Consider the following 22741-nt stretch of genomic DNA (forward strand, 5'->3'; position numbering starts at 1 on the left):
CATGTGCATGAAAATCTGTCATGTTTCAAATGACCTGCTCCATCAAATTCTTCTAAGGACACATACACTGCATTCTGTATTGCACTTACACCAAAGAGGAGTGTTCTGGTATTGGTGTTTCACAAACACTCACATACAATGTAGGTGTACACTCACCTAAAGGATTATTAGGAACACCTGTTCAATTTCTCATTAATGCAATTATCTAATCAACCAATCACATGGCAGTTGCTTCAATGCATTTAGGGGTGTGGTCCTGGTCAAGACAATCTCCTGAACTCCAAACTGAATGTCAGAATGGGAAAGAAAGGGGAGTTAAGCAATTTTGAGCGTGGCATGGTTGTTGGTGCCAGACGGGCCGGTCTGAGTATTTCACAATCTGCTCAGTTACTGGGATTTTCACGCACAACCATTTCTAGGGTTTACAAAGAATGATGTGAAAAGGGAAAAACATCCAGTATGCGGCAGTCCTGTGGGCGAAAATGCCTTGTTGATGCTAGAGGTTAGAGGAGAATGGGCCGACTGATTCAAGCTGATAGAAGAGCAACTTTGACTGAAATAACCACTCGTTACAACCGAGGTATGCAGCAAAGCATTTGTGAAGCCACAACACGCACAACCTTGAGGCGGATGGGCTACAACAGCAGAAGACCCCACTGGGTACCACTCATCTCCACTACAAATAGGAAAAAGAGGCTACAATTTGCACGAGCTCACCAAAATTGGACAGTTGAAGACGGGAAAAATGTTGCCTGGTCTGATGAGTCTGGATTTCTGTTGAGACATTCAAATGGTAGTCAGAATTTGGTGTAAACAGAATGAGAACATGGATCCATCATGCCTTGTTACCACAGTGCAGGCTGGTGGTGGTGGTGCAATGGTGTGGGGGATGTTTTCTTGGCACACTTTAGGCCCCTTAGTGCCAATTGGGCATCGTTTAAATGCCATGGGCTACCTGAGCATTGTTTCTGACCATGTCCATCTCTTCACGACCACCGTGTACCCATCCTCTGATGGCTACTTCCAGCAGGATAATGCACCATGTCACAAAGCTCAAATCATTTCAAATTGGTTTCTTGAACATGACAATGAGTTCACTGTACTAAAATGGCCCCCACAGTCACCAGATCTCAACCCAATAGAGCATCTTTGGGATGTGGTGGAACGGGAGCTTCGTGTCCTGGATTTGCATCCCACAAATCTCCATCAACTGCAAGATGCTATCCTATCAATATTGGCCAACATTTCTAAAGAATGCTTTCAGCACCTTGTTGAATCAATGCCACGTAGAATTAAGGCAGTTCTGAAGGCGAAAGGGGGTCAAACACCGTATTAGTATGGTGTTCCTAACAATCCTTTCGGTGAGTGTAAAGTAGTTAGAAACACTAATCATTCTGCCAGGGAGTGGTGACATGTTACGTGTTGGTTAGCATATTCAAGTACTCTGTACATGTGACAATAAAGACCCTTTAAAAAGATGGACTAGTCCAATCCTTGGCCCCCAGTATGGTGCAATGTTTCTGGCACAGATGACAGTAAGCCAGTTCAGGAAATGGATGGATGATCTTTTTGGTTGACTCTGATTTGATACCCCAGTTTGTAGGCTTATGGGATCTTTTGTTGTCATGTGTACAGAGTGCAATGAAATCAAAATGCTGCACATCCACTCCTGCACAATATTCTTATCTGTAACAACCTTACCTTGAAACTTCTGTCTTCCTTACCTGAAACATGTGTGTCGTAAAGTATTATAAAGCTACAGATATAAAGTGTTATAAAGAATACACCACATGACTTATGAGGCTCATCCACCAGTATTGTAGAACATCATTATTGAATCAACTGAATTATTAAATTCTGGGTTGCAAGGGCTGAAACATTGATTATCAGGTACAAGACAGGAACCGGTCCTGAAGAGAGTGCAAATCCATCATGGACTTCCTCACAGTTACAATCTAGGCAATAACATTAAATTTAAACTAATATGCAAGACTTTGGGAAGTGAGAGAGAAAACTGGAGTTAACCCAGACAAAATTAATGGGGAAAACATGCAAACACCAGAGGACAACAGAGGAAAGACTTAAACACAAGATGCTCAATCTGTGAGACAGCAGTGCTTACTATCACAGTATCCTAAACTGAAAAGGAACACATTTAGAAAACCAATGGATGGATGGATGGATAGATAAGGTTTAAGATGTACAGAGGTATCACCAAGTGAGCTTGAAGGCTTGCAGGGTCTCTTTTAATTTGTCAAAGTCATTATACTCCTATTTAAAAAATATTAAGTGATAAATTTTAAAATATTAATATTGTTTCAAATTTTGATTATAGCCATTTAACTTCCAAAGGAAACTGCACTAGTTGCAATAAATTGTCACGCCATCAGTATTAAAAGCACTTTGGTGATAAACATTTTCTCTTCTTTTGCAAATCCCTTATTGCAGCATGAGAGAGAGCAAATCATGACAACAAACGTATGGCTAACACAGGTAAGTCTCACTTGTATTAAATATATTTAATGAAATTATTTTTAAGCTGAAGCTTTTTTCCATTAAAAGCCCACAGGGATAGAGTTGGGCAGCAGTGGACTAAGTCGGGTGCAGTAGAGAAAGTCTCAGCAACGATAAAGGGCTAGTCTTCTGGAATTTTTAAATAATTGAATAAAAGGGTACAAGCTCAATGAAACAATAGTTTGCTCGCCACTTTCTTTTTAAAATGTGATGTGATGTCAAGTGTTTTTAAGTGTCCAGTGGAACTCCTTTGTTTAGTTGTGCCTATTGTTCTTATTAAGCTACAATGTTCATTAGCTTTGACAGAAAATTTCTTAATACATTTAATCTGGCTAAAATAAGCTCTTTACTAAATGTTTTTATTTATGTATGTATTTATTTATTTTTATTATCACATCTCCACTGGCAAATCTTTCTTTACTGTGTGATTCGCTTTGGTGCGCTCTTGATAATAATGTTTCTTTAATAGCCCTTTATTGTTCTTTACTGAATTGTGTGGTTCTTTGAAGAACCATTGCTCAACTATTTCATTCTGGGAAGGCTTTTTTACACATTAAGTTGGTGCTTTGTAGATTAAAAAATGTTGTAATATGTTGAAAAAAAAACCCTGAAATCTTTAATACATATCAGATAGGCTATTTAGCAGAATTACCAAATTAAAAAGAACTGAACTTAGCTGATGCTATTGTATGTTGCAAGAGTTCTTTTAAAATCAGGAACCAATTGGTATTTCACCCCTATAACATTGCTCTGAAGAACCACTCTGTGGATTTATTCTGTGACCTTGAATTGGCTTAAGCAGGCTTTGGGAATGGATGGGTGAGTTTTCTTTGTTTTGAATTTAAGAACAAATTGGTTGAGTAGAGTCACCTTATTACTGGTATTAAAGGTTTCAGGTCAATTAGAGTAAGAGGCTGTTTTTTATTGTTCATTTTGTTTTCTTTTTTGCTTATTTCTAAATATTGTACAAGAGTTTAGGCTGACTGGCCTTGAATGTGTGGTTGTGCCCTAGAATGAACTGGCACCTTGCTCAGAGCTGATTCTTACTTTGTGAGCAGTGCTTTTTGAATAAGTTCCAGATTACCATGACTCTGGAATGGAAAGTCCTAATCTAACATTCTCAAACCTGCGTAGTTAATTAAATTCAGGGTTGCAAGGGCTGAAACATTGATTATCAGGTACAAGACAGGAACTGGTCCTGAAGGTAGTGCAAATCCATCATGGGCTTCCTCACTGTTACAATCCAGGCAATAACATTAAATTTAAACTAATATGCAAGTCTTTGGGAAGTGAGAGGGAAAGCTGGAGTTAACCCAGACAAAATGAATGGTGAAAACATGCAAACACCAGAGGACAACAGAGGAAAGACTTAAACCCAAGATGCTCAATCTGTGAGACAGCAGCACTTACTATCACAGTATCCTAAACTGAAAAGGAACACATTTAGAAAACGAATGGATGGATGAATAAGGTTTTAGATGTACAGAGGTATCACCAAGTGAGCTTGAAGGATTGTAGGGTCTCTTTTCATTTGTCAAATTCATTATAGTGTACTCCTATTTAAAAAATATGAAGTGATAACAAATTTTAAAATATTGATATTGTTTCAAATTTTGATTGTAGCCATTTAACTTCCAAAGGAAACGATACTAGTTGAAATAAATTGTCACGCCATTCAAGACTGGTACGATAGCCTGCAGACCCTTTATATCCTGTCCTTGGCACTTACAAACTACTCCTGCAGTCTAAATGCAAGGAGAAATAATCTTGATGATTACAAATCATGAAAAGTTTTACTTTGAAATACACTGCATCTTTCTCATGATATTTCCTAAGCAAACAGCCCTCACTTACTGTTTATAGTACTTTTTCATAACTCCACTCTAAGCTATTTACAAATATAATGTATACCAATTTTTAGATACATTTACAATGTTAGCACCAACAGGCTAAGCAAATTGTTCATGTCTGGAAGTGAGCTTAAACCAGCAACCTTGTGGTCCATTGACCAGCTCCTTCACCTACAACATCTCCCTAATAGTGGATCAATGTTTATTTCACAAAATGGCCTTTCATTCCACTACCACAAAGACATTTGTAAAATTATAAAAATATATTTGTAGAAATAGGAGCGGTAATGAAGTACAGTGCACAGTGCTGTTCCTTCAGGGTTCAGATTCCAATTTGGTGTCTGTTTCTTCTGTATATAGCATGGTTTTATTCCCACATCTCAAAGACTTTAGAGTTAGGTTGACTGGCAATTCAGACTGGGACTGTATGGTGGGAGAGTGTGTGTGGGTCCAGTACTTGTAGGAGAAGCTATAGCTCCTGTACGAATAATGGCACGAGAACAAAATAAAGATTTGGCGACACATTGGGATACATTGTTTGGTGGAGTACTGAATAAAGATTGAAACTGGTCTTGTAAGCTGTAAACAACCAAAAAGACAAATGATAAATGAAAAGACAGAATTTATATGAAGGGGGCAGGAAGTAAGGTGAGGTCATCAAGGTTGGACGGAAGTGAGGTCATCAAGGCAGGATGGAACTGAGGCAATCATGGTGGAACAGAAGTGAGGGTATCTGGAAGGGAGGAAAAGTTAATTAATCTTCCATGGTTCTGTGGGAAGAAAGAGAGAAGACATTAGTACCCTTTTACTAACCCTTTTCCTGGTGTGTTCATGCCCTGAATTGGACCCTTTGGCTGTCACCTAATCGCACGTATGTGATACTCTCTTGACTCTTCATTGGACAAAACAGGTCCAGATGGACTATTTGTAAAATAAAAAGACAATAGCCACGCCATCAGAGTTGATCCTAGCCTAAAGAAGAACCTGTGGCATCATTATTTTGATTAAGTGGTGTGGCCCACACAGGGTGACACCATCAAAAAGGGTGAAACTCATATGACTGCCAATAAAACAGCCATGTATCTGCAAGCTGAAATCATCAAGGAGGAAAAAGCTCATGATGCCATGGTCAAGTCTCCACATGCCATTAATAGTGACAATTACCATGCTGCAGTAAACGGCCAGGTGTCTGTACGCTGTTTTGTTTAAAGTATGATCAACTCTCTGTTTATCAAGGGATGTGTCGGGGTCTTAATCTGGCTTTGGTTACCACACTAGGTGACACAAACCCTAGTAACACCACCAAGCAGAAAAATCTTTGTGGCTTCTTTCTAAAGATGTCAATGTCCTTTGCCCATGACCATAATAATTTGGTCCTTCTAGTGTACTCACTCACTATTTTTCACTCAGGGCACCCAATTTTCTCTCATTCATTACTTTTCTTGCCATATGCTAGAGAAATGTCCTCCCTTGAGTGTTCTATCACTTAATTCTAGGCCCAACTTTTTGACCCATTAAAGGCAATAATAAAATTGCTTTTACACACAGAGTGAGTGACTTGTTACACATGCCTGAACGATTTTGTTTTCACAGCACGCTGTAATTTGTTTATCTTCTAGTTCTTTCATTTTCTGACCCTACTGTAACCAGTTCAAGGTTGTAGCGGCTTGAGCATATCATGGCAGTAATGATCAAGTCTCTGTTAACCAAGGGGTGTGTGGGGAGTCTTAATCCAGCTTTGGTTACCACGCTAGGCGACACAAACCCTTGTGTAAGGCAAGAGCCAGTTGTGGATGAAATACAAGTCAGTCACACTCATACAAAACTGTACCTATGGGAGAAAAACTGGAATACTTCATATCCTCTGTTGCTCTCTGTAAATAGCTTTCATGAAGTAATCAATGACTTCATTATATCATATTTTACAGAATAAGCTGGGAATGGTTTTTAAGATGTTCTGTATACTTCATTATTATAAATTCATGGGTATTTGTTGTTCGTTTTGATCCTTTATATTGTATGTCTTTGTATACACTGATGAGCCACAACATTAAAACCACCTGCCTAATATTGTGTAGGTCCCCCTTGAGCCAAAAGAACAGCTCTGACCTTTTGAGGCATAGACTCAACATGAATTCTGAAGGTATCCTGTGGTATCTAGCAGCAAGACGTAAGCAGCAAACTGTGGGCTGGATCCTTCATGGATCAGATTTGTTTCTCTAGCACACCCCACAGATGCTTGATCAGATTAAAATCTAGGGAATTTTAAAGCCAGGTCAACACCTTCAGTTCATTTTCATGGTTCCTCAACTCATTCCTGAACAATTTTTGCAGTCTGTCAAGGCACATTATCTTGCTGAAAGAGGCCACTGTCATCAGGGAAAACTGTTGCCATGAAGGGGCATATGTGGTCTGCAGCAATCTTTAGGTAGGTGGTATGTGTCAAAGTAGCATTCACATGACTGCCAAGATTCAAAGTTTCCCAGCAGAATTTTGCCCAGAGCATCACACTGCCTCTGCTGATTGCCACCTCTTCTCCAGGTAAACAATGCACACACACCTGGCTGTTCATGTGATCTAAAATAAAACATGATTCATCAGACCAGGCCACCTTCTTCCATTGCTCCATGGTTCAGTTCTGATGCTCGCATGCCCATTGTATTTGCTTTTAGTGGCAGGCAGGGATCAGCATAGGCACTCTGACTGGTCTGCAGCTACACAGCCCCATACACAGCAACCTGCAATGCATCTTGTGTTCTGACACCTTTCTCTCATAAACCAGCATTAAATGTTTCAGAAATTTGTGCTACAGTAGCTCTTCTATGGGATCAGACTAGACGGGCTAGCCTTCACTCCCCAAGTGCATAAATGAGCCTTGGACCATCATCACCATGTCCTTCCTTGGACCACTCTTGGTTGGTACTACTGAATACCAGGAATATTCCAGAAGACCTACCATTTTGGAGATGCTCCAACCCAGTCGTCTAGCCATCACAATCTGGCCCTTGTCAAAGTCGCTCAGATACGCTTTCCCGTTTTACTTGCTTGCAATACATCACCTTCAGGAACTGATAGTTCACTTGCTGTCTCTTATATCTCACCCTTTGACAGGTGCTATTATAACAAGATAATTAATGTGATTCACATTTTCTGTCAGTGGTTTTAATATTGTGGCTGACTGGTGTATACGCTCACTGAACAAATGATTTGGTATACTATTTTAAAAATGGGTAGGGAATTATTTTGCTCTCTTAACAGCTTCAGTGCTCTTTGGCATGGACTCAACAAGATGTTGGAAACATTCCTTTGAGATTCTGATTCATACTGACATGACTGTGTTACAAACTTTTTGCAGATTTGTCAGTTCCACATTCATGCCATGAATCTCCCATTCTACCACATTCCAAATATGTTCTTTTGAATTCAGATTTGGTAACTGGGAAGTTTGAAACAATATTTTTTTTGTGACATGGTACATTATTATGCCGGAAGTAGCCATTAGAAGATGGGTAAATTGTGGCCCTGAAGAAATGAACATGGTCAGTAACAGTACTCAAATAGGCCGTGGCATTCATTACTGTTAAAAGTGTGCCAAGAAAACATTCCCCACACCATTACACCACCACTGTTGACATAAGGCAAGTTGCGGGGCATGGATCATCTGTGTGTTTTAGCAGAAATCAAGATTCATCAGAACAGCATACATTTTTCTAGTCTTTAATTGTCCAGATTTGGTGAGTCTGTGCCCACTCCAGCCTCATTTTTCAGTTCATGGCTGATAGGAGTGGAATCCGACCTGGTTTTCTGCTGTTATAGTTCATCCATCTCAACGTGCTGATGTGCTGTGCATTCTGATATCCTTTTATACCCATCACAGCTGTACAGAGTGGCTATTTGGCCATTCTCCTGTGACCTCTCTCATCAACAAGACATTTTCATCTACAGAAATGACACACACTGCATGTTTTCTGTTTTCCTCTCTGTACTGAGTCAACTCTGGAGACTGTAGTGTATGAAAAGCCCAGGAGATCAGCACTTACAGAAGTACTCAAACCAGCCCGTTTGGAACCAACAATCTTGTCACGACTAAAATACCTGAGATTACATTGTGGTGTTTGATGTAATATTATCTGAAGGTCCTGACTTGTAGCTGCATGATTTTGTGCACTGCGCTGATGCCGCATGATTAGCTTATTAGATATAGTAGCGTTGAAAGTCATTATAATTTTCTTCAAGACAAAAGAGTTGCACACATATTTACCCATTCAGTATTTTTAATGTGAACTCTTATGCTGTAACAATACATTTTCTTCTTAAGTTAAATATCTACCAAAAATGGTTTATTTTGACTTTGGAAAACTCAAAAGTTAGTGTTTGCTTATGTATTTTAACCTCTATACTATAGAAGCTCCAGGTTTACACAAATGACAAATTAATCACAAATGCCACAAAGGCAACCATAGTTAAACATAATTAGGTATTACTTGTGAGTCCTTTATATCTCTGTGGATATAAAAAACACCCTTTGTAAGGGCCATAATCTTTGTTGGACAATCACTGCATAAATGACAAGGGGACATTCTGCTGATATAAGAAGCCAAGTCATAGAAATACATAAGGGAGGAAATGGCTACAAAAAATATCAAAGAGTTGGAATGTCCAATTAAGTACTGTTGAATTCATCATCAGAAAGTGTAAGGTTCGTCACAACACCCAGACTCTTACTAGAACAGGCCGTCCCTCAAAACTAAACAGCAGAGTAAGATGGTGAATGAGGCTACTAAAAATCCAACTGTCACTCTCAGAAGTCTGCAGTTCTTCTTGGCTGAAACTGGAGTGGAGGTGCATGGGACCACAATTTCAACAGCTCTCCAAAAACATGCCTCTATGGGAAGGTAGCAAAAAAGAAACCATTCCTTAATAAACTCCACATATAAGCATGTTTGGCATTTGCAACAAAACATGAGAAAAACCTTGTTAAAATGTAGGAGAAGGTTTTATGGTCAGATGAGACCAAAGTAGAACTTTTTTTGCTTCAAAGAGGTATCCATGGCATAAAACTAACATTGCCCATGCATCATGAAACACCATATCTACGCTGAAATATATCAGTGGCACCATCACGTTACAGGGATGCTCTTCATGTGCTATCAGAGTCAAAGGGACAATATATGGGCACAAACACCACACAATCATTGCAGGAGAACTTGTTCCAGCCTGCTATGAACCTACGGCTCAGGAGAAGATGCATCTTTCAACATGACAATGACCCTAAGCATAAAGCCAAAATGACACTGGAATAGCTCAAAAACAGAAAGGTGAATGTTTTTGAATCTCAAAGGCAAAGCCCTGATGATAACCCTATTTAGAATCTGTGGCACTAATTTGAAAACTGATGTCCAGAGGCAACATCCCACCAACATAGGGGAGCTCTCGAAATCCTGCCAAGAAGAATGGGGAAGTATCACTCCTGAACAATGTACAAAACTTGGATATGCTTACCCCAAAACAATGACCTTGTGCCAAATACTGCTGAGACAGGGTCTCACCCACTATGACTATGATTTGGGTTTCGTAAGTTTAATAATATTATTATTTTCTTAAGGTCATCAATTCTGATTTTAAGCTGCATTCAATATATGAATTAGTGCAGCATCATTAAAATCATTTTTAATAAACAGACAAAAACCCCACAAAGACAGTGTGAACAGGGAAACTTCACCTACCCATGATCATGTTCCCAAATTGTTAACCATTCATTCACCCCTTGTGAGTGGGAGTGAAGTTCAAAGTTTCAGGCAGTTGTCTTCTTGGGGGGATTTCATTTCTGAACTCACACAGCATTATGAAGGGTTATATTTTTTATTTTTTTAAATTTTTATTTACTTTATTAATCCCGGAGGAAATTATACTGACTGTCTTTTGTGGCAAGGCGAAGTATGGAACCCCTTTAGTATGTGGAAGTGGGGTTCAAACTCTTTCAGTCAGCGTTTAGGTGAGATGCATTATAGAAAGTCGTTCTCTGACTAGAATTTATCTTGTTTAGAGTCTGAAAATGAAGTCTGCGGCATAGCCACTTTGAGGTACTGTGACATATGGATGCTTTTTATTTTCTGGTGGAAAGGACGGTGCAGTGTAAGAGATAAAAAATTAAAAAAAGAAACAACCCATGGGAATCATGTATAGTAAGTAGCTTCATTTAAGAATAATAAAGGAGACATTGCCATTGATGTCACAAGTCATTTAGCTGTCGCCACATGCTGCTACGTTCACTCACTTGGTGAGCAACCCCATGCTGCAGTTATTTATTGCCTTGGAAATGAAGATTAGCCTTCTTCAGAATGTAATTATTGAGCTGTGAACATACATTTCTCTTTCATGGCAGGGTACACCCATTAAGCCTGAATTCTAAATGAAGGTGGCTTCAATTGCAGCAGCTGTTTTCCTTTCCATATCAGCGACAGGGCAACATTTTATTGGAAACCTCATTAAACTGAAGCAGACTGCTGACAACAGATAAAGTTATGGCTCACACAAATATTGCCATTTTTATTTGATGAGGACACTATTCACTTCTGTCTTCGGCTGAGCCCCATGAATTCATCAGAATGAATAACATCCAGCCAAAAGCAAGGCCTTTGTGAAGAGAATGAGAAATCTGGACTCCTGAACCAAGCAGTATAGAGCTATATATATATATATATAAATAAACTCTGGCTTACAATTCAATATTTTCATTTAAGGTTCACATTTATTGTAAATTCTAAATATGGCACAGGCTAGGGATTTCTTTTTTCTCATTGATCAAGTGTTTTTCACTATGATTTGTCCAAAGATATGCAGGCTAGCTTAATTGGGGGTGTGTGAGTAGGCCCTCTGGTGGATGGCTGTCCCCCAAAGCCACCACAGTGCATGATTCTTGACCCAGTGACTATGTGTAAGGCCTGTTCACAAGGGTTTTCTCTGGATTTATCTATCACCCTGTAGAATTACACGTTAGAAGCATTGTCACCACTAATTTAGCTCAGTGTGCATGTCCTCTGATAAATGTGGCCAGGACTTCTGTTTTGGTATTGCAAGGCTGAAATTCATTTGTAAGCCAAGATGTGAATCAAGATTTGTAGCATATACTCCAGTTAAATTTAGATTTTCTATTCTTATTCTTACACTTATTTTATTTTATTGTTTCATTTACATCAAATCTAAAAGGAATAGTTGTTACTCCACTGTTCCATGGGGTGTGGATGGAAAACGCTTGGTGAGCAAATGGCTACCCTGGTTAAACTAAAAAAAAAAAAAGACAGTGGTGATGATGATAAGGACAAATGTTTCATTTGCTGCATCATTGCAGTGCTATTTTATTGATGATTTTGGAAGGCCACAGCCATATTGTTTATTACTAGTCTCAGGTTTTGGCAGCATGGTTGCTTTTGACACTGTTTTTGTGACTGGATTTATTACCAATGCCCAAATTCTGAATATCAGTGTAAAATCTATTTGTACATTTGGCTTAGTTGATTAGAAAAAGGGTACTGGTGTACTAAATGGATGACATGACAAAGGAAAAGTGTTTTGACAAATTCATAACATATTTATAGGGATTAAAAAATATATAGAGAAATTGGAATATTACAGAAATACATACATACAATTAGAACTTATTATTACTCTTCTCCCACTCATGTTGAGATCTTCATAACAGAATTTTTGGGGTTGAAAGGTTTCCCCCTACCCATTCTAGTGTTGGGCTCCGTGGGGGAGATTTCACTGTCGTCCGTTTAGTACACAAGTACCGAAAAAGAACCTTCACTTGTTGTGGAGAAAAGTTCTCCCTCTTGAAAGAAGGCAGGCGGTCTCAGAGCCTAGATAACAATGCAGAAGAAATCTTTATTACACAGCAATGTAACAAAGAGACTTGATCATTGTGCAAGTGCTTAAACTAGGAAGTGCATCGGTTTATATTACATTTCTTATCATCAATGCAGAATTCTCTTCTTGTAATACTTCTCATCATTGCCTCTAATGTAGCTCTTCCCACCAGTACTTAATGTCCATCACTTGACCAAAACTGGCCATCGTTACTTCATACCTTGTGCAGGTATACCCATTATTTCACCAAAGCTTGTTCATATATGGAATGCCGGGCCACTCAAATGAAAGTTACTTGACATACAAGCAACTCTCAAGGTTAAAGTTTTAAGCAACTGCATTTCTAAAACAATAGTCTGCTTGTATTTTTTTAGAACACACTGTCCTTGACTTCTCATTACACCATATTGGTGTTTAGGCAAGAAAAAGCAGGGCCATCTAAAAGCAAGTGTACTCATTTTTTCATTATGCTTAATAACAAAAGCTACATTTTTACTTATTACCGTGTAAAAATCATTTTTTCTTAATTAATTCTTTGAGGGCTGAATATTTTTCCCAAAAACATAGTTTCTGAAAAGCAATGATTTCACACAGGAATCAACATAAAACGTCTGTTGCTGCATGCTGCGGTTGCCAGTTTGCCAAGAATGTGCGACAGGCTTGCTGCCAGGCTGTCTTCGCGTGGCTGGGGCAACAGCAGCGGTCACGGTCAGAGCGCATTGCAATCTAGTTTCTACCTCTTATCATTGTTAAGTGGCAGTCCTCCCTGGCAAACATTGTCAGTACCACAATTAGCCGTGGACAATTCGTTTTTGATCACTTGTATCAAAATCGGAGTTCAACAAGTCATTGCCCAGTTAAGAGTTAATAGGCAAAATGTCGTCCACTGAGTGATTTGCTTTACGCATCCGCTTTGGTCTAACGAGCTAACTAAACATAACTAAAACATAACGGTTGGTTTTGTTACAGTTTACAGTTGATTACCATCATCAACTCCTCCTTCTCACAAAAGTCAACATGAGCCCTGAAAGAATTAAACATACCATATAGGTAGTCAGGAATGTTTGCTTGGTTATTTTGATCTTATCTTTTGTTTTACATTCAAACAAGTCAACTGATTAATATTGTCTTTTCATATTCAATTTTACATCCCAGTTTGACTATTCTTACGTCTAAACCCTTTGAATAAACCTCATTTCCCAGTCCACAGTTTGTTCTTGTTCTTTAGATGCATTTTCCACTCAAAATATAACAATAGTGGTGTGACAGTCTTTTGAGATACCGAGGTGAGAAAGATGTAGGCCCTGTCCACACTAGTGTATTTTTATTTAAAAATGCAGACATTTGTCTTTGTTTTCACCTTCTATCCACACTACACTTTCATTTTCTTTTTTTTTTATTTTATTAATTTTATTGTAATCATTCCATACAAATTGATCAATTTTTACAAAACATAGGATTGAAAAATAAGTTGACCCCCACCCCTGAGAGAGAGAGCATGGCCAACGGGATAAAACGTAAGGCTTTTAAACATACCTAAATTGATGAGTTTAATAGGCCAATAGAGATGAATGGAGAAGAAAAAGAAATGCGGAGATAATTGCTTCCTCGTGCTTTAAGAGCTTATTCTAAAATATTATTGATTAGATCCTGCCAGGTTTTGAAAAAATTCTGTACCGATCCTCTAACTGAATATTTGATTTTTTTCCAATTTCAAATAGTATAAACCATTGGTTTCCCACTGACTTAAAAGAGGAGAGTTTGGATTCTTCCAGTTTAGCAAAATAAGTCTGCGTGCCAAAAGTGTAGTGAATGCAATCACAGTTTGTTTGTCCTTCTCTACTTTACACCCATCTGGAAGAAAACTAGGGTTAGGAGGGATTGTGACACCAAGGCTGTCTGAAAGGTAATTAAACATTTTGCTCCAAAATGATGATAATTTGGTGAAGGCCCAAAACATGTGACCCAGTGAGGCTGGGACTTGATTGCAGCGTTCGCAGGTTGGATCATGCCCTGGAAACATTTTGGACAGTTTTAGGCGAGACAGATGTGCTCGATATATAATTTTGAGTTGAATAATTGTATGCTTTACGCATATGGAGCTCGAGTGAATTCTCTGCATTGCTACTTTCCACTCCTTTTCTGATATATTGATTAAGAGATCTTTTTCCCAGTGTCCTCTTGGATCTTTGAAAGGGAGGGACTGTAAAATAATTTTATATATTGCAGAGATGGTGTCTAGTCCTTGAAATTGAGCAATATTTTTCCAGCATGGATGAGGGTGCAAGATGAGGAAAATCGGCAGGTTCTGTTTAACAAAGTTCCTAATTTGAAGATAGTGAAAGAAATGTGTAGCTGGAAAGTTAAATTTGGACTGTAATTGTTCATAGGATGCAAAGAGGCTGGCTATACAAAGATCTCTAAGCAATTCAAGCAAAAATTGTTTCCAGATAATAAAAACTGCATATGTTTGCGAAGGTTGAAAGAGGTGGTTCTCTTGCAGAGGTGCCACAGATAAAAGCTTCTCCATCTTAAAATGCTTTCTACATTGGTTCCATATTCTGAGTGAGTGAAGCACAATTGGGTTATTAGTATATTGCTGATAACTTGCATTAATTGGAGCACAAAGCAGGGAATATAAAGAAGTACTGCAGGATTTTACTTCTATTGTGGACCAAGCCTGTGTATGTTCATCTATTTGTGTCCAGGTTTTTATAGCTTGTATGTTTTCTGCCCAGTAACAAAACTGAAAGTTAGGTTAGAGCCATGCCACCTTTTGTCTTTGTAGGGTCGCTCTTTGGATGCGTGGATGGTTTGAGTTCCAAATAAATGAGGTTATTGTTGAATCCAATTGCTTAAAAAATGATTTATTGATGTATATTGGAATGTTTTGAAATAAAAAAAGAAGCTTAGGAAGAATATTCATCTTAACAGTGTTAATTCTTCCAGCTAGAGTGAGATGAAGGGTTGACCATCTATGCAAGTCTTGCTTAATTTTTCCATGCAGATGGCGAAATTTTGTTGATAAAGAGCTTTATGTTTACTTGTGATATTTACCCCTAGGTATTTAAACTGATCTGCAATGATAAAAGGTAGGGTGTCTAATCTAATATTATATGCTTGAGAATTCACTGGAAAGAGTACACTTTTATTCAGATTAATTCTGAGACCAGAGATCTTTTGAAATTCTGTAAGTGCTGTTAAGACTGCAGGCACAGAATTTTGTGGGTCTGATATATACAGTACCATATCATCTGCATATAGAGAAATTTTCTGTTCCAGTCCTTCTCTGATAATCCCCTTTATCTGATCAGCATTTTGACAGTGAACCGCCAGTGGTTCAATGGCGATTGCAAATAGCAGTGGTGACAAGGGGCATCCTTGTCTGGTACCACGTTCTAGTTTAAAGTAGTCTGAACAAATGTTGTTAATACAAACTGAAGCTTCTGGATTGGTATACAGTAGTTTGATCCATGCACAAATGTTCGGGCCAAACCCAAATTTCTCTAATGTAGTGAAAGGTATTTCCATTCAATCATGTCAAATGCTTTTTCTGCATCCAATGATAATAATATTTCTGGGGTATTTGACTTTGTTGGTGAGTATATTACATTAAACAGGCATCTAAGATTGGAAGATCAGTGTCGACTCTTGATAAATCCAGTTTGATCTTGTGATATTACCGAAGGCAGCACTTTCTCCATCCTTCTAGCTATGATTTTTGAGAGTATCTTAACATCATTATTCAGAAGTGAAATTGGTCTGTATGATGCACATTGTAATAAGTCCTTATTTTGTTTAGGAAAGACGGTGATTAATGCTTGGCGAAAAGTTTGAGGTAGAATTTGATTGTCTCTAGCTTCTGTAAATGTTGCTAATAGGAGGGGAGCTAGCTGAGCAGAGAATTTCTTATAAAATTCTGCAGGTTAGCCATCAGGGCCTGCTGCTTTCCCGCCTTGAAGTGACTTTATAGCATCTAGTAATTCTGATGGCACCAGAGGTTTATCCAATTCCTCTGCACTAAAAGTATATATTTGTTGTATCTGTAATGTATCCAGAAATGTATTAGAGTGTGTGTTGTCTTCTTTAAACTCAGTAGAATATAAGGATTTATAGTAGTCTAAATGTGTGCATTATATTTTAATGGTCAATGATTTCGTCTCCGTTCGTGTTGGTGATTACTGGGATTGTACTGCAAACTTCTTGCTTGTGGATTTGTTGAGCTAAAAGCTTACTAGCTTTCTCTCCGTGTTCATAGTAATAATGTCTGGATTTATAAATTAGTTGTTCAGTTTCTTTAGTTGTCAAGAGGTTGAGTTCTGAATGAAAGATATGAAATAATCTTTCCTCATAAGAAGGCTTTTAGAGTTTCCCAGAGTATTCCCGCAGCAACCTCTGAGGATGTATTTGTCTCTAGGAAGAAACTGATTTGTTTGGATATAAATTCTGTACAGTTCTCGTCTGCTAATAGAAGTGGGTTAAGACGCCATCTGCGGGGTGAGTGTGTGGGGCATAGTGACTTTAGCTCCAAGATCACAGGTGCATGGTCGGAAATAACAATAGCATCATATTTGCAAGATTTAATCATAGTCAGGAAATTATCTATACTAATAAAAGGCAAAGCCCTCACTGACTCACTCACTCACTGACTGACTCACTGACTCATCACTAATTCTCCAGCTTCCCATGTAGGTAGAAGGCTGAAATTTGGCAGGCTCATTCCTTACAGCTTACTTACAACAGTTGGGCAGGTTTTATTTCGAAATTCTACGCGTAATAGTCATAACTGGAACCTATTTTTTTTTTGTCCATATACTATAATAGACTTCAGCTTGATGCCCATGGGAGGCGGAGTTATGCCTCCCACGTAATTTAGTGCCTGCCCATATAAGGCCATCCATCAGCGGCAATCCAATAGAAAAACTGCCGCTAAATATTCACGGGTGAAGGACTGTGCTTATGCAGATGAAAATGAGATGGTCAGGGTGGTGTTTGGCACGAACTCGGCGAAACTGCGAGAGAAACTTTTAAGTGCCGGGTCTTAGCTAACATTAAATACAGCCGTGGACATCGCACGAGATGGCACCAGCACAGCTGGGAACCTTCGATGCATGTACACCGAGCGGCTCACGTGAAATGACGCAGTGCACAGACAAGAAGCAACAGTTCGAAAGAGTGCTGAACAAAAAACGAATTACACAATTGAGAAGGCAGCAAAAAAATATGAAGTGTGTGATACATACAAACATATTCATAAGTGCAGCTACTGCGGAAACAAAGCACACGGTGGAAAAAGTCAATTTCCCGCTAAAGGAAGACAGTGTAAAAAAAAACCCGTGCATGCAGTGTGTCACGTCTCAGATAAAGAGGAAGACGAGCTGTTTATTGATGCAGTAAGAAACAAATCGATGAATGAAACCTGTTATTTTTACAACGATTGACAAATACGGAATGTAACTTGAACAAAACAAATCCTACAAATACGAACCTGATTGAAAGAAATAATAATAATCAAATCCTTGATGACAGCAACACTCATAACACTCACAAAACAATTACTGTATATTGACAATCATGTTACGTTATTTTTAAAATGTTCCCTTTTCTTTTTCATAACTTGTTTAACACACTACTTCTCTGCTGCGAAGCGCGGGTATATACTGTATATATATATGTATATATATACCCTGATCTACATACTCTCAAATAGACAAACCACACGCCGTGGCTCAATGGTAGAGGCTTTGCCTCTAGCGCCGACATCTGAGGTTTGATTCCCGAGAAGGGGTGCACTGTATGTATGCACGCTTCCCGATTCATTTTACCCTCGCATCCCCTTGGTTTGAGACGTATGAAAATATATGCGGTTAACGCAGAAAGACAGATCACCAATTGAAGCTTTATGAATAATGGATACGCGTACTTTATTCGCCATCAATGATTGTTTTGGTAAAGCCATACTCAGTGTATTCATTAGATGAACGGTAAAAAAGTAAGAGCTAGGGGAGGGTGACTTATTGAGGCACGCAGGCGAAACCACAATAGCACGCGGGCTCGATGCGTCAGTGCGTGTCAACTCGATCTGAATTGCGCAATCACATTCGAAAAAATATATCTTTTCAAGTTCTATTTAGTCGACACAAATATCTTTGGTTGGAATGTAAGGCGAATTTACTCTTTACATTTGTATGGTGAAGAAAAATGTATGCAATGATGCCTACATTTAACTTACATTCCTACCAAAGATATTTCTGTTGACTAAATAAAAATTCCTTCTATTTAAAATTTAAATAGAACTTGAACAGATACGATAGTTCATAATATCCATGCAGACTTGCACGTAAGAGCGGAAGTAATCTGTTTTAACAAACAGTGTATTGCACTGATACGAAATAGCCTGCCCATTTAATTATTTAGGAATGGATAAATAAATTAAGATTTTGTACAAATAATGTTTTTCATTTTTCTTCCTTGATGGATTCTGGCACCCCCAGCAACAGTTGCTCGTACCCCAAAGATTGTGTGACACCAGGTAAAAGTTTAAATGTTGACTTTATTTTTCTTCCACAGTGCACAAAGCACACTCTCTACCACAATACTCATATAATAAATCTCAAATACAATAAACCAATCCTCCAGCTCCCAGACGCGTTGCCACCCTTCCACCCAGCTCAGCTCATTGTCTGTGAGTTCCCAAAGTCCTTTTATACTCCCTGACCCGGAAGTGTTTCTGCCCAACAGTCCACAAGTCCTTATTCCTTCCGGGTCAGGGTAAATAGTCCTTTTCTTCAACCCGAAGTCCGTCGCTCTTCCTGTGACGAACTCCGGGTCACAGGGCACGAAGAAGCCCTTGGTCCTCCCTGCAGCTCCCTCCTGTGGCCCCCACGGCATCCAGCAGGTCTTTGCATAAAAACTCCAATGTCCATGATGCCCTGCTGGTCTTCTGGGGACCTCCACGCTGCAAGGAGGGCTCCACCTGGCGGCTTGGGGGTATTGGCCGGGATAAATGACCGGCCATCCTTCACAATGTATTTGTGTGTATACAGTGGTGTGAAAAACTATTTGCCCCCTTCCTGATTTCTTATTCTTTTGCATGTTTGTCACACAAAATGTTTCTGATCATCAAACACATTTAACCATTAGTCAAATATAACACAAGTAAACACAAAATGCAGTTTTAAATGATGGTTTTTATTATTTAGGGAGAAAAAAAAATCCAAACCTACATGGCCCTGTGTGAAAAAGTAATTGCCCCCTGAACCTAATAACTGGTTGGGCCACCCTTAGCAGCAATAACTGCAATCAAGCGTTTGCGATAACTTGCAATGAGTCTTTTACAGCACTCTGGAGGAATTTTGGCCCACTCATCTTTGTAGAATTGTTGTAATTCAGCTTTATTTGAGGGTTTTCTAGCATGAACCACCTTTTAAGGTCATGCCATAGCATCTCAATTGGATTCAGGTCAGGATTTTGACTAGGCCACTCCAAAGTCTTCATTTTGTTTTTCTTCAGCCATTCAGAGGTGGATTTGCTGGTGTGTTTTGGGTCGTTGTCCTGTTGCAGCACCCAAGATCGCTTCAGCTTGAGTTGGCGAACAGATGGCGGACATTCTCCTTCAGGATTTTTTGGTAGACAGTAGAATTCATGGTTCCATCTATCACAGCAAGCCTTCCAGGTCCTGAAGCAGCAAAACAACCCCAGACCATCACACTACCACCACCATATTTTACTGTTGGTATGATGTTCTTTTTCTGAAATGCTGTGTTCCTTTTACGCCAGATGTAACGGGACATTTGCCTTCCAAAAAGTTAAACTTTTGTCTCATCAGTCCACAAGGTATTTTCCCAAAAGTCTTGGCAATCATTGAGATGTTTCTTAGCAAAATTGAGACGAGCCCTAAGGTTCTTTTTGCTTAACAGTGGTTTGCGTCTTGGAAATCTGCCATGCAGGCCATTTTTGCCCAGTCTCTTTCTTATGGTGGAGTCATGAACACTGACCTTAACTGAGGCAAGTGAGGCCTGCAGTTCTTTAGACGGTGTCCTGGGGTCTTTTGTGACCTCTCGGATGAGTCGTCTCTGCTCTCTTGGGGTAATTTTGGTCGGCTGGCCACTCCTGGGAAGGTTCACCACTGTTCCATGTTTTTGCCATTTATGGCTAATGGCTCTCACTGTGGTTCGCTGGAGTCCCAAAGCTTTAGAAATGGCTTCATAACCTTTACCAGACTAATAGATCTCAATTACTTCTGTACTCATTTGTTCCTGAATTTCTTTGGATCTTGGCATGATGTCTAGCTTTTGAGGTGCTTTTGGTCTACTTCTCTGTGTCAGGCAGCTCCTATTTAAGTGATTTCTTGATTGAAACAGGTGTGGCAGTAATCAGGCCTGGGGTGGCTACGGAAATTGAACTCAGGTGTGATACACCACAGTTAGGTTATTTTTAACAAGGGGCAATTACCTTTTCACAGAGGGCCATGTAGGTTTGGATTTTTTTTCTCCCTAAATAATAAAAACCATCATTTAAAAACTGAATTTTGTGTTTACTTGCGTTATATTTGACTGATGGTTAAATGTGTTTGATGATCAGAAACATTTTGTGTGACAAACATGCAAAAGAATAAGAAATCAGGAAGGGGGCAAATAGTTTTTCACACCACTGTATATGTGTGTGTATGTATGTATGTGTTTATATGTAGATATGTATATATATATGTATATATGTGGATGTATGTGTATATATGTATATATCTATATATATATATATATATATATAAATATATATGTTTATGTATATATGTGTGTGTGTATTGTGACAGATTAGGGCTTTCTCGCACCCTTGTATCCTTGGACCACTCGTCAGACACCAGATAAAAGTCCAAATAATTATTTATTATACAAACCGGGTTCCAAAAAAGTTGGGACACTATACAAATCGTGAATAAAAACTGAATGCAATGATGTGGAGGTGCCAACTTCTAATATTTTATTCAGAATAGAACATAAATCACGGAACAAAAGTTTAAACTGAGAAAATGTATCATTTTAAGGGAAAAATATGTTGATTCAGAATTTCATGGTGTCAACAAATCCCAAAAAAGTTGGGACAAGGCCATTTTCACCACTGTGTGGCATCTCCCCTTCTTCTTACAACACTCAACAACCGTCTGGGGTCCGAGGAGACCAGTTTCTCAAGTTTAGAAATAGGAATGCTCTCCCATTCTTGTCTAATACAGGCCTCTAACTGTTCAATCGTCTTGGGCCTTCTTTGTCGCACTTTCCTCTTTATGATGCCAAATGTTCTCTATAGGTGAAAGATCTGGACTGCAGACTGGCCATTTCAGTACCGGATCCTTCTCCTACGCAGCCATGATGTTGTGATTGATGCAGAATGTGGTCTGGCATTATCTTGTTGAAAAATGCAGGGTCTTCCCTGAAAGAGATGACGTCTGGATGGGAGCATATGTTGTTCTAGAACCTGAATATATTTTTCTGCATTGATGGTGCCTTTCCAGACATGCAAGCTGCCCATGCCACACGCACTCATGCAACCCCATACCATCAGAGATGCAGGCTTCTGAACTGAGCGTGATAACAACTTGGGTTGTCCTTGTCCTCTTTGGTCCGGATGACATGGCGTCCCAGATTTCCAAAAAGAACTTTGAATCATGACTCGTCTGACCACAGAACAGTCTTCCATTTTGCCACACTTCATTTTAAATGATCCCTGGCCCAGTGAAAACGCCTGAGCTTGTGGATCTTGCTTAGAAATGGCTTCCTCTTAGCACTGAAGAGTTTCAGCTGGCAACGGCGGATGGCACGGTGGATTGTGTTCACTGACCATGGATTCTGTAAGTATTCCTGAGTCCATTCTGTGATTTCCTTTACAGTAGCATTCCTGTTTGTGGTGCAGTGTCGTTTAAGGGCCCGGAGATCACGGGCATCCAGTATGGTTTTACGGCCTTGACCCTTATGCACAGAGATTGTTCCAGATTCTCTGAATCTTCGGATGATGTTATGCACAGTTGATGATGATAGATGCAAAGTCTTTGCAATTTTTCGCTGGGTAGCACCTTTCTGATATTGCTCCACTATCTTTCTGTGCAACATTGTGGGAATTGGTGATCCTCTACCCATCTTGGCTTCTGAGAGACACTGCCACTCTGAGAAGCTCTTTTTATACCCAATCATGTTGCCAATTGACCTAATTAGTGTTTATTGGTCTTCCAGCTCTTCGTTATGCTCAAATTTACTTTTTCCAGCCTCTTATTGCTACTTGTCCCAACTTTTTTGGGATTTGTTGACACCGTGAAATTTTGAATCAACATATTTTTCCTTTAAAATGATACATTTACTCGGATTAAACGTTTGATCTGTCATCTACGTTCTATTACAAATAAAATATTGACATTTGCCATCTCCATATCATTGCATTCAGTTTTTATTCATAATTTGTTTAGTGTCCCAACTTTTTTGGAATCCGGTTTGTAATAATAAAGTGCACAAAGCACGCTC

The 22741-nt window shown here is 39.1% G+C and overlaps 1 protein-coding gene across 1 annotated transcript in view; it reads left to right on the plus strand.

Moving 5' to 3' along the window:
- The window catches only part of LOC120535566 (neuronal acetylcholine receptor subunit beta-2-like), an 80988-nt gene that overhangs the window by 39786 nt on the left and 18461 nt on the right, over positions 1-22741 (plus strand). The window contains exon 3 of the mRNA XM_039763500.1: positions 2449-2493. Coding sequence (XP_039619434.1) covers positions 2449-2493 — 45 coding nt within the window. The remainder of the gene's footprint in view (positions 1-2448; positions 2494-22741) is intronic.

The sequence above is a fragment of the Polypterus senegalus genome, chromosome 1 (assembly GCF_016835505.1).
Source record: "Polypterus senegalus isolate Bchr_013 chromosome 1, ASM1683550v1, whole genome shotgun sequence".
In the NCBI taxonomy this organism is placed as follows: domain Eukaryota; kingdom Metazoa; phylum Chordata; class Cladistia; order Polypteriformes; family Polypteridae; genus Polypterus; species Polypterus senegalus.